The following is a 24133-nucleotide window of genomic DNA, read 5'->3' as shown; positions in this document are numbered from 1 at the left end:
TCAGCACCCTGCAGCTTGTATAATATGGTGTCCTACTTAATGAAATAACCTTGCAGAAGAGCCACAGGGAAATTTCATCCTGTCCCATCACTGAGTGCTGGTTAGTGTGCAAATACTCCAATAACACAGTGTTTAGAGCTTGTATTGGATGTGACAGACAAAAATCTAAAGCTTGAAACAAATGACTGAGTAGCCTGAAGCTCTGAAACTGCTGCCAAGAGTAGTATACACTGCTATAGGGTGTGTATGTGTAGTATAACTGCTCAGTTTTTTTGTCCCATGAAGGACTGATGACACTTGGTGGTTCAGTACCACAGCAAGGAGTAGCGGGCTTTTAAAGCCTCTACAACCACAAGGATCATGGCTGTTAAAAGCTGTAGGGAACAAAGTTGTATGGGGGAAAAAAATGCTTTTAAATCTCCTGCTTAACTGGTTTCCTAACCAGCAAATGCCTTGCAGCTTTTCTTCCAATTAACAGCTCTTTTGGGCCTTATCTTAACCGTATCAGACAAGCAATTTGTCTCCAGAATTTAGTTGAAGAAACCCTTCAGACACTTTGTAAAAAATACAAGTAGTATAGTAGTCAACAGCATAGCAGTAGTATGTAAATTCATGTCATCTTTGCCTCGATAAACTGTTAAGTTTTGGCAGGTACAGAGAAACTGGAAGGAGGAGCAGTTAGTGAGGATGATAGTTTTTCTGGATAAACCCTCCCGGCCAGCAGGATGTGCTGTGGTACTCACTCTTGTTTGCCACTTCTTTAATCTCTCGCAGTATTTCTGCTTCCATGGTAGGATTGTTACAGATGTCCACCCAGCTTCCACTGATGCCTTTCTGCTCAGCCAGTGCTGTCAGCTTCTTCTGGTTGGGGACCACAAAACTGATCACGTAGGACTGGTCACTGCAGAGTGGCAAGAGAAGGAAGGAAGGAAGGTCCAGTCAGGACTTTGATTTCAGGGTGTAAATTACCTGCTGTTGGACCCACAAACACCCAGGCCTTTCTGAACTGGAGTTATTCCTCCATACAGAATCCTTCTTGTACATTAAGTCTTCACATCTCATGGCTTATCAAGAATATTCTAAGCTGGGTTACAACATCAGGTTTGATCAGAACAAGGCTTTGCTGTCGTTTCACTCCTGCACATCTCAGTTTAGCTGCCCAGCTGCACCTGGGGTTTCACCACTTCTCTGCAGTTCCCCCTCACAAAGGGAGAGAGGGGAAGATACTGGGACTGTTTCCAAAACTCACTGGAAAGCTTTGGATCAGGTGCTAAGTGTCCACTTTAACTTTTCACTGGTGTTCTGACAGCCCAAACACAAGCTAAATATATATAATATATAATGATATATACCTGTCTAGGGAAGAGATGGAACACAAGAGTATCTGGGTAGGAGAAATGCCAACAGAAAAACAGCTCATTTCTTCAGCTTTTAGGGAATCTGGGAAGCTGTGCTTCTTCAGACATGCTATTTGGAATTTGTACTCTGATGGGGGGGATTATTAGAAGGAAAACATGAAAAACTATAGTTGCATCAGAGCCTGTACTTCAACGTTTACCCTAAACAGAATTTCTAAATGAATTCACTCTTACCTTTTGGCATAAGCACAGATATTGTCAATCAATGGGCAGTTCTTCAGAGCTGCCTCTACTTTGCCCAGAGATACATATTCTCCTGCTTGTAGCTTTACCAAGTCCTTCTTACGATCTAGAGAAAAAGAGAAAACCTTGTTTCATTTAAACTTAAGCATTTCCACAGACTCATCTCCATACACACCAGGTATGTCTTTTGTGCTATGCCAGATCTTACTAGACAAATTTAAAAGCAGCTAATTAGCTGCCAAGTTTATAAAGATTTCTGTACAAAAGTGTTACAGCTCTACACTTTTTGTCACACAGCTTGTAGGAAAGGACTCTGATTTCAAAGCTTTGTAATTAATACAGAAGTTAACCTTGTATTTATTCTTTGAAGTCCATGAGCTAAATTTAGATTATGATAGTGTCACAGGAAATGGCATCACTTCCAAAACTTTACTCCAGCTCTGAGGACTTTTGGCAATGTGTTTTTACACTGGTTCTGTGAATAGGTAACCTTAAGTAGATTAGCCCAGGCAAAGCCAGCAGTATTAGTAACATGTTTATAATTATGGTTAGTCAATATCTTGTAACATTAAGGTATCAAGAACTGAGGCCCACCTATGATCTGCAGACACCCATCTGGATGAAATTCCCCAATATCTCCTGTGCAGAACCATCTCTGGCCATTCTCATCAACAGAAAACTCTTCTGTTGTCTTCTCTTCATTTCTAAAATATCCCATGGAGACGTTGGGTCCACCAATTATAATTTCTCCTCTAGGATTAGGCTTGTCTTTATTAGTATAGCCCCCTGAAAACAACAGCAATTCTTTTTTAGTAAATTATTTTTATTAATAGCAATTATTTTTAACTTACATATCCTTCTGCCAAGAAAACATTTTGAAACTTCAGCTTGAAGTTAAAGCACACTAACTGATGATTTTTATCAAAGAAAAAGAACAATTGCTTCATATGCTACACCTAGCTAAGCAGACAGGCAAAGATACCAGCAGGGCAGGGGCTAAATTAATTACTCTGAAATCAAAACTGTTACTACTCACCTTCTTGCCAGTCTCTCAGTTTTATTTCACAACAAATAAGAGGAGCTCCAACTCTGCCAGTGCTGTAATCAGTAGCTTAGGGAGAGAACAAGAAAGAAAAGCAAGATTTTTTGTTATTTGAAATATGAATAGGGAGTACCTTATCTCAAGTTACTCTACTGCACAACAGCTGTTCTATTGTAGCTGTATTTTGACTTGTTTTAAAAAGTTAAAAATCACTGAACACACATCCATATCCATTTCTTAATTTCTGTATTTCCAGAGGTGTTTTAAGTACCTTCTGTAATGGTTCCAGCTCCACACGTTTCTGTCAGTCCATAGCCTTGACCAACAGGACAGCAAAAGCAGATGTTCATGAATCGTTGTGTTTGAGGTGAGAGTGGTGCTCCTCCAGAAAGCATCATACGGATGTTCCCTCCCAGCAGGGCCTTGACTTTTTTAAACAATAGTCTAGAAAGAAGGCAAAAAGCACAAAAAAATTATTCACTTAGCTCACTTTTCTAAGACACAAACCTTCTCCCTTCCTTCCTATCTATTAAAAATTAACCTTTTCCCAGATTTTAGCAGGGCTTTTCCAAACCCATTACCCCCTGTGTAACCCCTGAGGAGGCAGAGTTTCAACAGCTTAACAAACATTCCAGTTTTATCACTTAAAAAAAGCAATGAAAATGAAGCAGGCAGCTGTTTGGAAGATTAGTCATTCCCATGAAATCTCTGTTTCCAGTGTGAACTTGGACTCCTTCAGTGACTCATTAGGTGTTATTTGCATGTCAGATGAGAACTGTCTGATAGCTCAGAGGATCATTTCTTACACTGTGCTAACACATCCCAAGGCAAAAGGGAGCCTTGGGCTGTGAACACTACTTACATGTTACACAGAGGTGCATCATATCCCCTCTTGATCTGTTCCAATTTGTAGTCATACCCTATCTTGAACAGAGTTCTCTGAATATAATTCATCTCTTGAACTTTACTCATGACATTTTTATAAATTCTGTCCATTATTTCCTATGAAGTGTTAGAAAAAGGAAAATTACCACACAGAATAAAAGACAGACAGATTTTTTTTTTTGCTGGACATATCTGCTTCTGTACTTACAGGCACAGCTGCCATCAGTGTAGGCTTTAGTACAGTACAGTCTCCTTTGCTTCCCTTCTTAATTTTACTTGACTGTAATGAGGAAAAAAAAAAGTCAATTTATGAAGCTGAAAACCGAAGAGGGCTTCAAAACTAAAATACTAACAAAAGGAGGAGATATATTAGCATGTAATTTGTTCAAGTATCTTCCCCTGTTCCTGTGTCATTTTGTCCCCATTGTCATGGAAAGGGTAATGATTAACATCTCTTTCAACCAAAGTACTCAATCTTTTACAAGTTCTTTGTTTATCTTTCTCTTGCTTCCTCCCTCTAGTACTTGCTTTCTCCTCCATCTTCCTCTGGGAGCTTGTTTTGCTTGATGCAAACCTCTCTACAAGCAAAACATACAGAGGTATCTATTCTGGCTTAATTTACTCTCATTTATCTGAATTGTTAAAGGGAAAAAGGCAAAGGACTAAATAGAAGATCTGCAATAACTGGATAAAGACCTGATAAAGTGAGACCAAAGCTTAAGATCACTTTAAACAGTTCAGCTGATCTATTAGGAGCTGTTCTTACCCTGTTACCCAGTGGATAACCCTGTAAGCTTTTAGATTTCCTAAGTATCATAAATGCAAAGGCTTTAATAAAATTTCTGCAGTACACCCCACTGCTGCTGTTCACCAGGAATGTTAATTTGCATCATTTTCTGAAGAACATTTCCATTTCTGAAGCGTGCCATATACACCAGCTGCAAAAGCTGAAGTTTGCTCCCCTCCTTGCTCTGTCAGCCCTCACCTGATCTGAGAGAGTGAGAGGAGAGGAGTAACCGATCCTGCAGCCGTAAGTGATGCAGGAAACTTCTGCTGTCAGCTCTAACACGTGGGCCAGAGGCAAATAACCAATGTAAGTGTCCTTGGGTCTGGGAAAGAAAACATAATTGAGTCACAAGTGGACTGCAAATACCATTTAACCGTTTTATTGTGTGCTCAGTTATTACTTTTCGATTGATCTGGGTCACAGGTGAGCTTTTTCTCCTGCACACCAGATTTTGGCCACAGCATGTTGAACAACTTGGGGCAACCTGCCCTTACTGAAATCAGTCTAAATGACAGGATATGCCTTGTTTTCTAGGAAACTATGATTCCTTGGTCCGTTACTGCTCTTTCCTCTCCTTGTGGGAGGTTTCATTCCAGTTATGAAATTAAGGATGAAATAACTATACTTAAAAATAATGACCAACCATTTAGTCAGTCATCTTGTAGGCTACGTTACTAGAAAGAGAGCTGATTTCTGAAGTGCTGAGCCTGCTTTCAGAAAGTAATTGCTCAGAGATTTCTCAGCAAGAATGTGAGAGCTGCCACTGAGCTTTCAGCAGCTTTCAGCACCCAGCCAGAACTGGGTTTACATCCTCTCACAGCAGCAGTCTGGGAAAGGGGCTGTATTTGTGTGAATGCAGAGACAAATACACACACTTCCATGAAAAACTTCCTCAATGTGAGGCAATTTGCACTGTGGTCAGTTACTTTTCTGCTCCTTCAGTGAAGTGTACTTGAGGAGGTTCTGCAGGATGTGCAGAACCTGTGTCTCCAGGTCAGCGAAGTGCTGGGCTCTGGTAACGCTTCTTAAATTGATTCTAGCTGCCTGAAAATGTCTAAAAACATTTCCCGTGTTGCACTAGAGGAGGAATCTCTTATATAGTGGTATCCTCTGATACTCAAAAGTGCAAAAATCCGTCACAGACTTAGAGCTAAGGGTAATACTACTAATAATAATCAGCAACAGCATGTGAGGAAACAGCTAGAAGGGCGTTTTTCAAACAGGAAATTCACACACATGAGACATGTTTCTTATAAATGTGGCATTTTGGAAGGTTGTTTTAACTCTCTGTACACAAGACAACAAAGTGTTTCTTACCCCAGCCCAGGTATTCTCTCACACTGTCCTGTCATTCCAGCTATTAAGTTTTTATGCATCATCATCACTCCTTTGGGTCTCCCAGTAGATCCACTGGTATACATCACTAAAGCCAGGTCTGAAGGGACAGGTCTGCTTGGCAGAATGCTTGCTACAGGAATTCAGGAGAAAAAAACCTATTACTTCTTCTTATCTACATTCTAAATGATTTCTGTAATTAATCAATGTGCAAACGTCTGGAATCAGTGTGAAACAGGTGTTTCATGGAAGGCCAGCAGAGCGAGCTGTTGGCCAGTGCTGGAGAGAGTAATCTGGGTTTAGGAGGAAGAGAGGGAAGGCCAATTTTGAAAGGACGATGAGTGTTTGAGCATCTGCACAATCTGGGTGACACTTTTGTCACTGTGGTTTATAGCTGACCGAAAGTTGCATAGAAGGAGCCTTTTGAAGACCAAATAAAACTGTCAAAGGCAGCAAAGGGGAGAAATACAACAGTGCTGATTATAAGCAGCAAGTAGAGTAAAAAACAAAACAAAAAACCAACAGAGTCTTTCAAAGCCAAGGTTATAGAGGCGAAATCCCTTTTATCTCCCTCCACCTTTTTTTAAATTTTTAAATAAACCTTCCTCAGGTAAGCTGCAGGTTTAGTAGAAAAGCAGTAAGCTTAGAACACCTGATTTCTGATTTTTGTTTTAGTCCTCTTTATTCTGAGGGTTACAATCATCAGCTTTCACGGCTTTCACAGTGACTGCAAGGAAGCAGGTTTTTTAGGACTAAGCCCAGGAGAAAACAGCCAGGGTCACTGCTGGTCAGCACCTCGGGCTCATCAGAGATAAGCAGCTGTGGTGAACGTGTGTTTCCCAAAGCTCCTTTGCCACTTTATCTCCTCCTTTATTCCAGAGAGAGATGTGGCTAATTACAGACTGCTGATGTAAGAACAGATCATCAGGGTTGGGTTTTCCTTCCTTAAAGCAGATGTTTACAGTCACTCCTGGCTGCCCAATGGAGCAAGGAATGTAACTGTTACTCCTCTAGCCTTAAGTGCTTTTTAGCTACAGCTTGGTTAAGATAATGGTCATTTCCAAGAAAAAAAACAAAAAATCTTTAAGTGCTTTCTCCTCTTTTCTTAGAAAAGATTGTGACAATAAGATAAATAAAAGGTAAGAGTAGCAGAAAATGAAAATATGAAACCAGTTTCTATTTCATTTCCTAAAACAAAGATGAAGCATTAAATTATTCTGGTTATGGTTTAGAAGTTAAAAACAAAGTTCTATCCTGACATACACAAACAAAAGATATAAACCAAATTTTTGGTTCATTTAAAGGGAGCTGGAGGATGAACTAGCAGCCTGCCACTGCCTTTGTTGGTGACAAAGCCTTTGCTGGGTGGGGGCTTTCTGCTACACTTCCCTCTTAACCCAGGTGTGATTTCACTGCTAACACTGCTTGGTGAGTGAGTCCTCTGGGAAGTGATTCACTTACAGTTTTCTGGTTTGGCTCCCAGCTCTTCCACTGCCTGCATGCTATGAATCTCCACGTTTTCAGGGTATTCTGATTTATTGACCGTCTTCTTGTCCACATAAACAATGTGTTTCAGACAGGAGACTTGTGGCAGTGCAGCCTGCAGAAGGGAAATGAAACCTTGAGCAGTGCACTGTGTGAACTGTAGGGCTGCTTAGAGCAGGTGAGGATGACTCCAACTCACCTTAAGCTTGCTCTCCAGGAGTTCCACGCTCGTGACCAGGTATGACGCTCCACACTCGTTGAGACCATAGGTCACTGCCTCTTCCCCCAGGGTGGCATAGAGAGTGACAACTGTCACAGGGATGGGAGAGGACACCAGAGAAGGGTTAAACCAATACTAAATGCAAAAGCTCTTGCTCTAGCTTACTGGAAAGCACTCAATTGGGAATTTTCTGATTTGGAAATAAAGCAGGTTTTAATTTTTCCTCATCAGAAATGTTATGGCACAAGAGACCTCTGGAACAAGGAGGACAGCTGGACAGGAGGCAAGTCTTTGCTAAGAGCGTGGTCAAATACTGCAGCAGGGTTCCTGGAGAGGTGGTTGATGCCCCAAGCCACTGCTTAGGAGGTCTTTGAACAAGGCTCCAAGTAACAGGCTGGAGCTTTTAGTCAGCCCTGAAGTGGTCAGGCAGTTGGAAGGAACCTATAATGTCCTCCTGAAATAATTCTGCTTTTTCTGTAGCAGAAAAGAAATTATCAGAACAGATGCACCAAACCCCACAATAATGTACAAAGCAATTCCAGAGAAAGCAATCAGAGCAGGTGTTCAGCCCCTGAGCTCTGTGCAGCCACAACTCAGGGGGAGAGGTGACACTCAGACATTACTCAGAGGTGACACAGCTGAAAGCTGGGCACAGCTACAGGCAGCTCTTTGCACGCTGTCAGCTGCTTTCCTTGCTCCCGTGGCATCAGTGATGGCAGCAAGGCAGAGAATCAGACCAAGGAATCAGACTGTTTTTCAGATTATTTCGAACCCACACTGGCTACAGGGATGTCAGTAAGGGCCTCCCAGGCACAGTGGAGTTCACCTCTCCCCATTATCTCTCTACTGAAAAACCCTTCTTTAGTATCATTTGCTATCTCAAACTGTAACCTCCAAGGACCAGTAGAGGGATTTAACAGTGCTGTGAGGTAGGGTTCACACAGAAAAGGAAAAAGAGTAATGTTATACAGCTATTTCTTACTGCCTTCCAAAGTACAGGGATCCAGCCCAAATTAACCATAATCCCCTACTTCAGCAGCAAGGTCTTCTCATCCACTACTGAGCAGCCTCTGCTCCCTCTGCTGTAGGAGCTGCTGGGAGAAAAGAGACAGCCCAGGGCAAGCAGGAGAAATGGGCTGTGGGTCACAGTATGTTGTGTGCAAAATGGGAACTGGAGTGCTCAGTAATCACTGCAGCTCACCAAGGAGTCTGCATGCAGTAACTCCCCTTAGAGAGTTCAGACAGCTTGAATAAAAAAAAGAAAAACCATTCATAACTGTAATGAACTTGAGCAGCTTACAAATGTCACCAAAACAGACTACCCACAGACTGTCATATGATTTTGATACCATTCTTCTCTTCTGATAACCATTTCATCTTTCAGATGTGTAATTTAGGATACAGTCAGAAAGTACTATAAAAACATCCCACATTTTGTGGGGAGAAACACAACTCCTGACATCTTCAGAATATTTAAAACAACCTGAATAGTGAGCGTACTATTCTATCATTTTAACATCTATAACGTTACTACAATAAAATAATAAAATACAGTTTAATAACTATGAGCAAGTTAATTTTAGGGATCTCCACAATGCATAGAATAGACTGAAAACTTCTAAGAATCAGACTATGAGCAGAGAAAGTTGCAGGTGGAGCACTCACGAGGGAAGTTGTACTTGAAGCAGGTGAGAGCTACAATCATCCACTCAGCTCGGGTCTCACAGAATATGACCACGGTGCTTTTTGGGGTTAGTCCCAGGGCAGTCAGTCCATTCCCCAAGTGAGTAATTTTCTCATTTACTTCTTCATAGGATAGCCATCTGTAAGTTCCTAAAATTAACTTGAGAGGAAAAAAACAATGAATTTTCATGACGAGAAGCTTCTGGTATAGCTCTACTGGCTGATGTGAGTCGGTGCATAACATAAGCACACAGTCGGCCATTCATTAAGAAATTGCTTTCATTTTACTTGAAGTCGAATAAATAGTGCATCCTGTATATTCCTCGAGTAGCAAAAAAGGAATGGTTTATTAGATGATGACTGAGGAAGAGTCTAAAGGGACATGCAGTGTTGAGGCAAGGTACAAAACAGCTCAAAACCAAGTCGGAATTAAGTAAAAAATGGCAAGTTTTACCTTTTTGAATACTTTTCCATTTGGCTGCATTTCATTTTCTTCGCTCAGAATTTCCCTGGTTCCGAGACAGTCCTTCTTCCCAAACTTTGCTAAAGCATGGTCAAAGAGCTTGTCCAGAGTGTCTGCTCCAGGGATGTTTATGTGTGCCAGAGAGTCCAGGTGGCTGACAGAGCGGTAGGGGCTCCCCGGCTTGTCCGAGATGGGTTTAGCTTTTAACCTCTTTGCCATAGCCTTTCTCTTCTTGGCATTGGTAAGAAAATACCAGGGAATAAATACCAGCATACTGTACAACCAGATTAACAAGTACACAGGCAGCAAGAGAAGGGCACGCATTTCTAGCCTAGATTTCTCTGGGGGTATTTAAAAAAAGAAACTCTGCTATGGAGTTCTGAAGCAGGCAAGAGCAAGGCAGCAGCGCAGAGTGGTGTGGGGAGAAGCAACAGGAGGTGAAGCTTAGGTAGTGCTGATTCAGAGCAGCTGCACAATTTTAGTAACCTTTGAGAGCCAGCAGTAGATACCTATGGGCGAAAACCAGGGCCAAGCAGAGAGCAGGAAAAAGAAAGAAAAAAAAATTAAATTAGTAATGTTACAGTCAGTTAATTCGTTTTAGTCCTTCTAAGAGCTCACTTCAAAAGCATCACTGCACAACAGAGCAGTGATCTGCTCTGGGCATGAAGGAGGATGAATGTTTTCCATACTTGTTCCTTGCATCCACAAATATTTACTTTTCACAGACTTTTCCCCGCTCTTTGTGTTTGAATAGTGCAGGGCTGTTGAGATGAAGTCTGTCCTTCACAACATAATATTGTGTTTAAGCTACTTGAGTAATGACACAATTGTGCAATTATGGGAAAGGTCAACGCTTGTTTTCCAACTAAATATTTGTTGAGAGAAAAGGTACAGTGGATTGCTTTACTGTTTTTCAGAATATTCTATCAACTTCTATTCAGATTAAAATGTATCTTGATATACTCAAAAATAGTATATGGACTCAAAAGTCCACATGCTGTAATCTATAAACTATACAATATTCCAAAACTGCTTTATTAACTTTGCTCCAGCAACTGCATTTTTAATCTTCTACTTTTCAATTCTGTCAGACTCTTGGAAAGGGATTATGCAGATTTGCTTTTCCAATTTCAAAAACTCCTTCAATACATGCATTTCAAACTCTAAGTATGGAAAACAGAATCAAATTTTGACCGATTTAACTCAAAATAAAGTACAGTTTGGCAGGATTTTGTCTGCACATCAGAAATCTTTCCTCATTAAGGAGAACTGGGCCTAAATAAGGACTGGTGGTGAGTGGAAGAAAAAACCACCACAGCAAACCCCAGTGATGGCCAGCCCACTTTTCTTGGGACCAGTCTGCACTGGCGTGTGAGGAGGGGTGGTTATCTTCACCTGGCTGCTGTGCAAACACAAACACAGCTGCTAGCACAGCACCCACGCTGGGGAAAACAGAATGCACAGGTAACCAAGGGCAGAACTCAGGCAGGCAGTGACACCGAGCCAGATCAGAGCCCCTGGACACCACCTGATAAACAGAATGGATGGGAATAGGGGAATTCTCAGGGCTCCATCAAGAGTTAACATAGGCACACCTCAAAATGCACCTTTATTAATATATCTGCCACCCTCAGGTGATGGGGGAGGCTGCAATTAACATTTCAGGTTAAACAAGACAACTGCTACTAACAGCAGACAGAAGTCAGTTAACAGGTTGGTGGTTATTTAATGAGAATTTCAACCTAAGCAGTTGTGTTGTAGCCAATATCAACAGCTTTAATGTGATGGAAGACTGAGAGATCTGCAGATATTTAAAACAAACATGACCACCACATTAATTTTGTAATTAACTACAGAATAAAATTACTATTGAATGATAGCATAATAAACTAAGCTAAACTAAACTAAGGTAAGCTCAGACTTGTATGGATGAAAGTATTCTGCATATTTCTTTTTATAAAAGAAATGAATGCTGCATTCTTTTCAAAACGTTTATTGTGCTCTGGTGAACCTCACCATCAACCTCAGCAAAAAAGAGATCAGTTCACTTCCCAAAGCTCCAGTTCTCCAAAATGAAGGATTATTGATTTATAAGACAAATCTTGTATGGTACTTTCATTGCAGTTAATTCAGTGCTCCAAAACCAGCAGCTGAGTTTGTGTTTCGCAGACAAGCCAGCCATGGCTCTAAGACATGGTAAGGAAATGGCAGAACACACCCCCAGTTAATAATGCTATAAATTCAAATAAACCCAGGGGGAACTCGGGCTGCTCCTCACCCCCCAACAATGAGAATGTCAGCAGGCACACTGACTGGGATAAAAACAGACTTCTGGAGTACTGCAAACCATTTAACACAATGAGTACCACAGCTTCTCTTTGGGCTGTGTAGGAGCTTGTTCAGAAGTGGTCTTGCTGTCAAAGTCTCACTTTCTAATACTGCTCTTACTGGCTAATAATCAAGGGCTGGCTAATTTAGGAAGGGAGGAGAGGAAGGTTGCATTTCTTCCACTTTGGAATTTTGGGTCAATTTGAAATATTTTAAAAAGTGTTTATAAAAACAGAAAACTTAGCTGATTTGCACATAATTGTAGTAATTTAAAAGAGAATCACGTTTCTGTCCTGACAAAAATCTGTTGTAATTCTTAAAAGACATCAGTTGAGAAAACTTAGTGAGTCCCAAAAAGACAGCCATGGCTTTTTCCTTGGAACATGCTCATGCAAAACCTGACACACACACACAGAGGTGTACTTACAAGGGATCTCACAGTGATGAGTGAGGGTTTTTCAGTGTTGATTAGATCTATAGTAAAACAGAAAAAAAAGTACAGATTAGAATTTGGGATGGTTTTTGCCTTGCAGAAAAGAGGAATCTTTAGAACTCCCACCCTACTGCTCCTAAGAAGCCCAGGCTATGAATTCAGACAGAGGTGCAACACAACCCATACAAGGGAGAGCAATTACAGTACTGGAAAAGATTAAGCTTCCAAACTATATTGGACGAAAAGAGACAAAGCTGCCAAAAAGGAGCTTCATTTTTATGCCACACTACTTTCTCCCTTTCATATTTAAACACGTTCTGAATAAAATTATGAACGGAAGCTTAATGCAATTTAATTACCAATGAAACCCAGAAAGACAAGGAGGAGACTTTGATATTGCACAGGGGCCATTCTTCTGACTCAAGGCAGAACAAGAAGCTCTTTGTCACTCTTGAGAGATGAGTATCAGTGGAAACACGAACTCAGGACTGCCCATGGCACACACTGCCCAAGAGAAGATGAAGTGGTTTTGGGGTACTGAGGTAAGAGAAGTTTCCTGAACAAAAGCATGTTTTCAGAGGCAGTGAGGCCTCATTGGTCCCATGACCGGTGCAATAAAAGATGGCTGTGTGTAACTGCAGAGGTAAGGCTCCAAGAAGTCTACTGCAGAAAGCTTTAATTGATGTTAAATTAGTTATATTTTAAAAGCCTTCCCCATAAGTGTAAGTTTTTATCAGTTTTTACAGACTGAAACGGAGTGAAATGTCCCTTGCAAAATTCTCCTGCAAAGATTTTCTCTTGAAATAGAAAGAAGAGGTGCTAGAATGTTTTTAGAGTTACCGGCATGTGGCTGTGTAGGATTTTGATCCATTGCAGGATCATCCCAAACTCGTGCTAAATAAATATTTATCATCTCTTAAATATACTGCATATAACAGACTGACATACTCGGCATGCAAAGGTACTTCCGCACCAGTTGTATTCAGCTAGAAGCCAAACTTAATTATTCAAATTACATCTTATGCCTTCAATCTCCTACTTAATTAGACTTTAAGAGAAAGATGAGATGCAATGCTCACATCAATGCACCATCAAGGACGCTTCAAGGTAAGAAAACTAAAGTATAAGTTACATTCTTCATAAATTTCCTCATTCCTTACAAAGAAAATTTAGCACTCATGAAAAATTTCACAATAACAAGATAAAACTGTTATTTAGCACTGGAATATTTAGGATATGTAGTATTTTCTATTGGTTTACAAAGCTTATTCTTTCTCTTGACTGTTGAACAGAGCTAGCCTCTTTAAATGCTTATCTAGCTGTTTTGGAAACAGCAGAGCTCCCAGTTCTTGATGCAGGAAATGCATGTTCCCAGAAAGAGCAGCGTGCGTCAGGCCTGACTACAAGAAAAAACCCAAACCAAACAAAAATAGATGTTGTTTCTCTCCTAGAGAGCTGGTTTTCAGCATTTCCAAAGGATTTTCCTCAGGTGAAGCAGCTTCTTTTAATTTTGGTCTGGAGTTGATTTAACATTTGCAGTGACATGTTACAGTGTTCCTGCTGGAAACCTCACTCATGAGGTAATGTTTCACTCACGGCTTTTATATGCTGGGTGTTTACAAAAATTCTTTAGTCCAAGCTTACTCCTGACTGACACTGTACTTTATGAGCTGCCAGAGATGGAAGAGATGTTATCTAAGTATAATCTGACTTTTATATCTTTAATTAGGAGTTTCAGACAGATAATATGCAACACTCTACTCCTGTCCTGTAGCCAGGGTCACAGAACAGTCTGAAATCAAAGCACACGTTCTAGAACAGAAGAGACATTCCTCTCTCCCTAATTTAACTCAAATCTAAGAAACAACTAGCAATTCTATTTTTTAATATAGAAAAAAAAAAAACCACCAAAACCTTTTAAATAGTCACAGAAGTTTATGGGACTGAGTAAGAGCAGAAGTGTGTAAGGGGAACAGAAAGCGGGGTTATGCCTCTGGCAGTGACTGTTCTCAGAGGAGGAATTGTCCTAATCTTCTCTGTATTTGACTCTCCAAACTGAACAGAATCACCTTACTTAGCATTTACACACACCACTAGAATTTTTAAATGTAACTCAAAATCTAACAAAGTACCCATAGCTGTAAATTTTATCCTTTGTAGTTTAACTTTAATAAGGCAGCAAATTATTATCTTCACTAGGAACAGCCTTAAAGCCCAAAACACTCTAAAGGCTTAATTGTGAAAGTGGATCAACAACCCTGCTTATAATCCTCCCTCTGGTGTTAAAAAGCTTGGCAGAGTTCCAATTTACTATGGAATAACATGATTAGAAGAAAATACAGCTTAATCGTCTGTCTGTTCAAACATAGTGTTAGGAAAGTAAGAGTTAGTAAGAGAGATGACAGAGAGGAAAAGGGTTGTGTTCTCGTTTGTGAAGAAAACTGGAATCTGCAAAACAGATTGTTTTTAGTTTAAAAGCAACACCAGAGGAAGTCTGGTTCCTCTGCACCAGAGCTCTTGGAGCTCTTGCCAACTTCAAATGGAGACACAATTCTGACTTTAGCATTAAGTGCTCAGGGCTGACTCCTGTCAGGAAGTTCTGAAATCTTCCAAAACAATCCAGTATGAGTAAGTAATATCCATTTCTGGAATTTCTCTATCATCCAGGCAGATCTAAACAATTTGGAAACCACAGCGAGCATTCAGGATTTTTAACTGGGAAAGTGGTTTTACACAGTAAAAAACAAAATTTTGAGGTGACCTAAGTATGTGGGTGTTTCATTAGTCAGTTTTTGGAAGGGAATTTAGTTGGTATTTAGTCATCCTGAATTTGTTCCAGTACAGGACAGAACAAGGCTGGGATTTCAAAAAGAGATGACACAAAGACTAAGAAATACACATAGCAAGGAAGATGCAGCACAGTAAACAAATGAGTGCATACGGTCAGGCTCTCTACAATTTTTGATTTTCCAGATTTATATCTAACACACATAAGAATAAGAAAACATTTCCACAGCTGAGAAGACTGTGATGAAATACCAGTAAGAGTTAGAAGAATCTGGTGGCTATTTACAACTTAGTTGGGGTTAGAAAGATTGAAGGAAAAGAAACTGAAGGAAATGACTCAGTTTTTACATCATGTCGGTGTTTTTATAAAAACAAACTCCAGTACCATTAATACAAGCTACTCATGGTAGGAAAGAAGTTCATGAGGTCTCATTTTTTCTTTCTTTCTCACAAGCAAATTTCTACATATTTTCCTCTTGCACATTTTGGTACATCACAAAGCTAGAGAAAAGCCTGACCAAAGCCAGCCAATTTTCAGAAGTATTTCTGTGCTCTGGCAGTGCAATAGGAGCTCAAAGCCTGAGAGTTTGAGAGCTCTCACTATGCCTGTACAGAGTGGACAGGTACCTCTATCCCAGCAAACAGGGAGAGGGGAAATCAGCTGTAGCGGATCCTGGTACAAGTTTAAATATATACATTCTACTTGAAATAGCAAAATCACAAGTAGTGTTAGGAAATTGTGTTTCTCTTACTGCTGCTTAACGCAGTATTTTACTCAGCTAATGGCAAAGGTAAGATTTATTTTTGGTTTCAAGAAAAATATTACTGTTGTCCTTTATGTTCATTGCTTCTGCTTACTATCTCAGAACATACATGCACTTAAAGTCAATCAGAAAAAAAAATCAATTTGTAAGTGTCAAACGTCTCTTTCTGCAACAAGTACTGTAGTGGAAGCCAGCCCAGGCACACTGACCCAGTAGTCCTCAATTATCTGAGAGCCGGGTGTGAAACTCTCTCCTAATTTGTGACCTAAGTGCAAACAAATATTTGGTGAAAGGGTAAGAGCTGTTTGTATGCCCCAAAGGCAGAAAATGTTAAAGGCCAAGGTGAGATTCCACAACTGAAAACTGAGACTACATTGAATCGGGAAAGAACTTCCTCTGAGCCACCTACCTGCTCCTTTGTGTGTCAAATTCTGTCCAGAACCTGCCCTGGGAGCACCCAAGGCTCTCACCAGGGTGCACCCAGGCTCTGCTCTGCTCACAGCTGCTCCTTTGTGTGTCAGTTCTGTCCAGAACCTGCCCTGGGAGCACCCAAGGCTCTCACCAGGGTGCACCCAGGCTCTGCTCTGCTCACAGCTGCTCCTTTGTGTGTCAGTTCTGTCCAGAACCTGCCCTGGGAGCACCCAAGGCTCTCACCAGGCTGTGCCCAGCCTGTGCTGTGCTCTGCTCACAGCCTGGGCTGCACAGGCTCTCAGCTCACAGAACCACAGAACGATACGGGGCTGGAACGGACCTCGAGGCTCCTTTTGTTCCATCCCGCTGCCCTGGGCAGGGATACCTGCCACCAGAACAGGTTGCTCAGGGCTCCTTCCAGCCTGGCCTGGAGTACCTGCAGGGATGGGGCAGCCACAGCCTCTCCAGGCTCCAGTGCCTCACCACAGGACAGCTGGGTGCTGGCACAGCCACAGAGCTTCCTGAAAGAAATTTGTTCAGATGCTGACTGTCCGAAAGCACATAGCTTTGATGGCATGACTTTTATTTATTCAACTGGATAATTTTGAGTATGAATAAAGCAGCAGTCATGGTAGCAAGTGCAGAGGAGAAACTGTGCAGCACTAGACTAAACAGACAGTAAAGTGGTCTCAGACAAACTCCGAAGGAAGTTTCAAGAGGAAACTGACACTGTTGACCATTCTTTCAACTTATTTTTAGGAACTTTTTGTTCTGAAAAAGGGACTGAAAATCCATAGCATGACACAGTGTATCACAACAACAATTCATGGTTAGTAATAAAAAACAATTAGTAATTTAGTTTATTAACATATACAATGATACTCAAAAAGCCAACATTGTCAGAAAATGTTTTTAATTCAACTTAAAAACAGAGTCCCCACTTCAAGTCTAAGAGGTTATTTGTAACAAATTTCTCAAAGTGTTCTGTCTGAGGAACACCAACGAATCAACTTGGAGAAACAAAGAGAAACCTTATCCACCATTGTCTTTAAGGGAACAATCCATCCTCCCTTTACCTTTGTCTGGACACAGACCATGACCCAGAAAGGAGGGAAAACAGCTGGTGTGGGAATATGATCAGGGCAGAGTCATACACAGAACAGTCAGAAATAAGCATATGTGATCATCATTCATCACACCACCTTTGAACATGCAAATAACCTGAACTCATTCAAGGCTGGAGTGAGGGTTTTTCCCTTCAGTTACAACAGACAGAAACTGCCAGGTGTTTATCATCTCTCCTAGTCGAGTTTATGGAGCCATAAAATACTCTGCATGGGTACTGTTATTGAAAGACATGCAAGAAAAACAGGCCTGAAAGACCAGCCAGCTGGAGAGCTGGCAATCCCAGAGTGGCAAAATGTAGCACACACACAAACAGGATGCTCTGCATGGTTTTCTAAGGCATAACCTTGCTCTGTTATTCCAGCCCCCCCATTCTCTCCCTGCTTTTTACTGCAAGCTTTGTTTCACTTTCTAGTTGTTCCTCTTGCCTGTGGCAATGCATTTCATAAGCACTTCTGACCAAGTCGTTCAAACAGAGGAGCTCATAAAAATGCAGAAGTATTTGCATGCTTAAGAAATAAACAGATAATCCACTGTCATAATGAAAATTAAATGCTTCTATCAAACAAAGGCACAAAACAGAGGCTATCAAGTTCAGTATTAATCTACCCTGTGTAAATACACAGTATGAATCAGCAGTATATACAATTGCCTTCACGGAAAGTAACGTGTAGAATGACAAACTCATGGGATACTATGAGCAGACAGAAACTACTCCATCCTTCCTACTTCTACATCTGGTGCAAAAACATCACAGACACCACAAACCAAGATCTCTTCCTTCTTTTTAATTTTTCTTTGTATTTTGTATCACTTTGCTCTTAGTTGACATTACAACTAACTGCTTACTCTTCTACGTAACATTCAAAGCTATAGAAAACACTGTTGTAAAACTACACTTTACCTACACGGTATTGCAATTCTTTTAGTACGTGCATTTTCACTGAGAAGGAAAACCAAACCAAAAGGTGCCATACTAGGAACAGAAAAGAGAGGTTAGTTCTCAAAGCAATTTTTAGGATAACACACATCAGCAAATTACTTTGCTGAATTGACATAAACGTGACCTCAGTGTAAGGGAGACTCCAGATGAGAAGTGAGCAGTGCAACAAGGGGGTTGGTTCCCTGAGTTTCAGGTTTATGCTCGTGGCAGGACGCAGTGCTGGCCAGAGGTGGTCCCACCTGGGCTGCTGCCCTGGCTGCAGGGTTTGCAGGCTCCTGCTCCTCACACAACCTGCAGCTGCACGGGCTGTCTGACACCGCTCACCATTCAGTCCCACAAAGTGCCACTGCCACAGAGGAAGTGGTCACCTTGCTTTAGCTCTGCTGAAACACACTTCTGTGCTCTGCAAGAACTTGAAAGAAGCCTGAAAGCAGAGCTACTGTTGAATGAAGTAGCCTCTATCTATCTATTGCTGGCCCAGACTCTTCCCTCCTTTTGCCAGAGTGAGAGACTGCTGGCTGCAGCCTTTACAAGCTTAGTGCATCCATGGAAGTGTACTAGGGGGAAAAAAAAAGGCAACCAGAAGCTGTACCATGATATATGACCTACTTTTATCTGTACTGAAAGCCAAGAACAACCCCAACCCATCATACCTAGCCACTTTTAAACAATTTATTGCAGATTAATTTTATACACTCCAAAATACTTTAACATAATTTTTTATTTGTGGGAGGTCGGGAGTTAGTGATTTTCCTAATCCGAAGTGACTGTGTGGTAGCTGGCTGCCAAGCTGTCAGCTTAAGCTATGGGACTGATTCCCTCATTCATAAAAACTTGGGATTTTGCTGTGAGCCATCCAGCGTGCTGTGATACGCTGTGTCCAGCTCCTCAGGCTGAACTGGCATATTTGAAATAGTGACATTTCACAGGCTGCTCAACTCCTCTAGCTACCAAGACAAATGGGAGAATGAATCACTGTGTATTCTACTTACCACGTGCTTTAGAGAACCTGAATTTAATGAGATCTTTTCCAGAACTATTGGTGTATGACTGCTGGGGAGCAAACAACAAAGTACCCGATGGATCACTTAGACAAGGTGAAGTGTTTCAATAAATCTGAACACTTACATCAATTTGCCTTTTTTTATTTTCAGACAGATACTTGCACCCCCTTAGCAGCAAGGACAACACAGGCTCCTTGTGTTCTTACCAGGTTCCTTCAGCCCCATCCACTCGACAGGACACTGGTGGCAGTGCACATTAAAACATGCAAATACTGCTATAAATATGTGCAATAAAATGGTGAACGACAACACAGGCTGAAGGCAGAGCAAACACTTTGTAGTACCTGCCTAACCTGACATTAGTGAGTGCTCCCTGTGTTTCACTGCACGTGAGGAACTGACAAAAGTCATTGTTTACAATCCACTGTTTCACTAAATACATTCCTCTTAGCGTGCTTTTTGGTTCAAGTCATACAGTGGCTCCTAGTGCACAGAAACGGACCTAATAAATAAATTATTGTTCTGTAAATTATTACATCTCCAATCAAGACTTGTATGTAGCCAGATAAGCAATGAACACAAAAATGTATTTATTTTGAGAAAGTTCTTATTTTAGCAAACACTGTGGTATATACATGTTGGCTAAGTTTATACTACAGCAAGGGAAGGGGGTAGGGTAAATGTGTCATTAACAAATATTTTTTAAGTAAAGCATTCATTTATTATAAGTTTAAATCATCTCAAAACAAGCATTTCTGTAACTGTCTTGGTATTGCTCACTTACAATCATTTTCTGTAGTACGGAGAGTTAGAACAGGACACCAGTGTTATTAAAATGATAATTTAAACATCTCTTAATTAGTACAAGCTGTAGGAGAACAAGTACTGGGATGCAATGTGCTATTTTAAGTCTGTCCTTGCAATGTTAACTCGTTTTTAATTTCACAGTCTTCCAAGCATACCTAGATTATTTTTTAAATGGATACATATATTAATATTCTAACTACCATTATACACCTATGCTATAAAACACCAGGGCTTGGAAATAAGGGCATTTTCCCTGTACACTAACAAAAGTGAGGAGCAAAAATCATGCAGTGAGCTGCAGCATCACATCATTACAGCTCCAAGTGAAACAGATATGCAAAAAGATCTTCTGCTGAGTTTCGACATTTAACAGCTTCCACTGCCAGACCAATGAGTTTATAATAAGAACTTTAAAAGAAATAGAAACCTGTTAACCTAAAAGGAAAGTGACAAGTATGCTTTTAAAAAAAGATGCTCTGCTGATGAAGCAGTAATGTGCTATAGGGAATCAATAGTTACATCAACACACATTGAAGGAAATCCTAGAAATCCTTGTACATCAGTTTTTGTCCTCGCTGAACAACAGCAGTATTCAAGTGTAGCAGTTTTAAGAGTCCCGGATTTAAAGTGATAATTAAGGATCCACCTTGGATCACTTTAAATCCGAGACTCTTAATTCTGTGATAATTGGTGGATCACTTTATCTCTACCTTGGAGATAAAGATATCTCACCTTGAAGCCTGAACTCCCAGATGTACAATAGCCCTTGATTTCGTATTAACTGTGCTAAAAAGCCCATGCAAAAATTTATTATTTTAGAAATAATTTCTCAATATCTAGGATTCCTTAAAACCACTTTACTGAGGTGAAAAGTACCTTTGATTTCAGGGGCAAGTCCAAGTGCTTAGTTTTATCTGAAACAAAACAAAACAAAAAAAAAAAAAAAAAAGAAAAGGAAAACAATTCCTCACATCCTTCACATTACACAGCTGTTACTCCAAATGTAGAGCAAATGAACTGCACACTGACTTTTTGAAGCAGCAGCATTTGCTCTGACCTCGCATCCATCCTAAGCAACTCGTGCACTCAAACTTTAAAAATCATCCATTATACAAACTGACAATCTGGCAACATGTTGGCTGAAGGAAAACACTTCCCACTCCTCCCAGTCCCATGGCCACAGCCACCTTTCCTTGCTTGTTCCGTTCCTCCATTTCCCAACACTGCCTGTGCTATTTATTTCCTAACTAAAAAACTGTTCAATGTGCCTTGGAGTTTTCTGCTGTATTTGGGACCATCTCAAATAACTCTCCAGACAATTGTGCCATCGGGGCTCGCACTCACCCACTCCTTGTAACAAAGCTCTGCAGGCTCAAGGCCTTACCCAACCTGGCTTTGGACATTGCCAGGGCTGGGGCATCCACAGCCCTCCTGGGCAGCCTGTGCCAGTGTCTCACCATCCTCACAGTAAAACAAAGCTGATGCCAGCCCCGGGTCAGTCCCGACTCAGAAGTTACTCTGGGCTGTGGCAGCACAGGTCAGCAGCAGCACAGTAACCCGAAGAGGAGACAGGCTCCCTATCTAGGGTAACAACAGCACGAGGAATTTCCACCCCCACCACTCATTCCTAACCCCTGTCTCATACCCTGGGTCAGATAAATAATGTTATGAACACCTGGCACACAATCCAAGCTGTATCTTGATTATGAGTGCACTTCATAAGCAGTGCTGGGTAGGAACTGACAGCCCTGATAAGAAGTGGGGCAGGGAAAGCAGAGCTGCTGGAGTTTATTTACATTCTGCCCAAGCATTTTCGTTGATCCCAATGCAGATGACACTAGGTACTTTCTGCAGAGAAGGAAACTGAAACCACAGCTCCTAGGCAATGCTGGCCACCGGCCAAGTCTTTTTCCAAACAGCGTTTTTTAGCTCATGTCCTTATAAAACAAGCAAAACCAACTGACAGCTCCAGCATGTCCAGGGCTAAGGCTGGGTCCTTCCCATGCACCACTGAGACCACAGAGCAGTCTGAGAAAGGGCCTGGGTGCTCGCAGGAGAAACCTGTCACACCACTTCAGAGTGTGCCACACTCTGAGTGCAACACCGGCTACCTGAGAGAGCGGCCACAGGAGGAACAACCAGTGCTGCACAAAGCCTTCCCCTGCATGTGCCCACGGTGTTGAACATTTTGGAGAAACAGCCAGCTTCCAGGAGTGTCAGCAGAATAGAAGCAATCCTAATTTCCCTCCCCCAACCAAAAAACCAACGAAACAACAGCAAAGTACTAATAATCCCTATGCACTGTAAACACAGCTCTACCAGCAGAGGAGGAAAACTTTCTGAAGCCTTCCCTTCCATACAGCTAGCCTACTCTAAATGGAAATGTGAAGGGCAGCAATCCCAGTTACAGGGAGGAGAGGAGGAGACTTTGGAACAAAGATGAACACCAAAGCAGTCACTCTGCAGTTGCTCCATAAGATAGTAAAATTAAACAGTGTGAACAGCTTTTGAGAAAGGCCTTCCACAAAAAAAGTTAAAAGATGTTGCACCATCTAAATAACAATTTGAGCTATGAACAAATGGAACAAAACCATAATTCTCTTTCTCGGGAAATTGCTTTCCTCCTTCCATTCAACTTCCTTCTCTCCTGAGAAAACAAATGTCCTGAAGCATAGTGACCACATACTTATTTGAGTATACAATGAAATTTCCCTTAACGATTAACTCCAACTCTTTTTTAGTTTAAGCAATGCCTTACTCAAAAGGGTTTAATTATAAAAGGGCACTCATTCATTTGTCATGCTAACTACCTAACTCTATTTATCATTAACTTCAATATATTTTGAATGTTTACTTGGCTCAGGCTACTCTTTGGTATTTGAGTACTAACTTCATTTACAACAGAGTAATAGGCTGCACCTATTTTACTAGATATATAGCACAACATCACCTGGCATATATCTGTATGCAAAGCCTCAGCTCAGTTGTTTGTTGGGAAAAGGTTTCTCTAGTTCTGTAAAAGGGCTGAAGCATCACCCTTGCATTAGGAGAAGGTGTTATCAGGTGAACTCTGCTAACTTATTATGCTGAAAGTTTAGAGCTGCTGCTGTTGGATTATTCAATGGGCAGCACCATCGCTGGCAGTGATGTTCCAGAGGGCATTAAAGGAACATGAGCTGAGTGTGCATGAGATGCAAACACCTAAATGATGAACATCTCCTGAAACCACCCCCCATAGCAGGGTCCGGGGGGGGGGAATTGTCTGTTTCAAGTTTATACAGTTCTGTCATTTAAGACAACAATGAAGGGAGAACCGGTAAATACAAAGAAATTAGAGCTACATTAAAAATGCATCAAATAGTTTCCAAAATAACTTTTATGTGGAAATATTTAAGGCTTCTGTAGAATTGTATTAAAATACAAACTTTGTGTCCATGCACGAAGAGCAGAAGAAGTAAAACACGAAACCAAACATCCTGTCAGAGACTGCAGAACTTTGCTACCTGTCTTTTAATTGGGTGAAAAGACAGGAGACACGAAAGTCTTAAACTTATCTTAGGGAAAAAGAAAAATCCATGTCTTCAATCATTGCAGTTAGTCTGAGATGAAAATTCCAAAGATTTGAAAAGCAGAACTTAAAGAAAAAAACATCATATGTTTCTAAGGTCTATCTGCAGCTTTATTTGCTCATTTTTGCACTTGAAATCGGCAAGGCTACAATTGCAAATTTGTCTATAAAAGTAAATGACAACACACATCATAGTCTTATTTTTATGCAACAATCCAAGATACAAAGAGTAACCAAGCAAGGACCAGCATTATCCTTACCCTGACAATCATCTTTTACCACCATCAGGGACTCCAAAGTCCATTTACTTTCTATAAAACATTCCTCGACACCAAAGCTCTCTGCAACCTCCATCTATATTTATTGAACATCCTCACTGAAATATTTTGTACTATCGCTCCGGTTTTTTCTAACATAAATGGTTCACATTTAATTTTTTCCCAGATGTTATATGCTATAAAG

The 24133-nt window shown here is 40.9% G+C and overlaps 1 protein-coding gene across 5 annotated transcripts in view; it reads right to left on the bottom strand.

Annotated features, from left to right (window-relative positions):
• Positions 1 to 24133, bottom strand: part of ACSL4 (acyl-CoA synthetase long chain family member 4) — a 34092-nt gene that overhangs the window by 4309 nt on the left and 5650 nt on the right. For 2 of the 5 annotated variants that reach the window (XM_040084251.2, XM_058423227.1), the window contains exons 2-15: positions 12257 to 12303; positions 9493 to 9732; positions 9021 to 9198; positions 7335 to 7444; positions 7112 to 7250; positions 5633 to 5783; positions 4514 to 4637; positions 3737 to 3808; positions 3506 to 3645; positions 2915 to 3087; positions 2638 to 2712; positions 2196 to 2387; positions 1593 to 1707; positions 744 to 901 (exon numbers count right to left, since the gene is read on the bottom strand). In XM_040084251.2, coding sequence (XP_039940185.1) covers positions 744 to 901; positions 1593 to 1707; positions 2196 to 2387; positions 2638 to 2712; positions 2915 to 3087; positions 3506 to 3645; positions 3737 to 3808; positions 4514 to 4637; positions 5633 to 5783; positions 7112 to 7250; positions 7335 to 7444; positions 9021 to 9198; positions 9493 to 9720 — 1855 coding nt within the window. In that variant the 5' untranslated portion in view covers positions 9721 to 9732; positions 12257 to 12303. Of the gene's footprint in view, positions 1 to 743; positions 902 to 1592; positions 1708 to 2195; positions 2388 to 2637; positions 2713 to 2914; positions 3088 to 3505; positions 3646 to 3736; positions 3809 to 4513; positions 4638 to 5632; positions 5784 to 7111; positions 7251 to 7334; positions 7445 to 9020; positions 9199 to 9492; positions 10011 to 12256; positions 12304 to 24133 lie in introns of those variants that run through there. The other 3 variants (XM_040084250.2, XM_040084254.2, XM_040084252.2) reach the window with 2 other exon arrangements.

This window comes from Hirundo rustica, chromosome 21 (assembly GCF_015227805.2).
Source record: "Hirundo rustica isolate bHirRus1 chromosome 21, bHirRus1.pri.v3, whole genome shotgun sequence".
NCBI classification, from domain to species: domain Eukaryota; kingdom Metazoa; phylum Chordata; class Aves; order Passeriformes; family Hirundinidae; genus Hirundo; species Hirundo rustica.
Note: the sequence above shows the minus strand (reverse complement) of the source record. Positions and strands in the feature narration are given on the sequence as shown.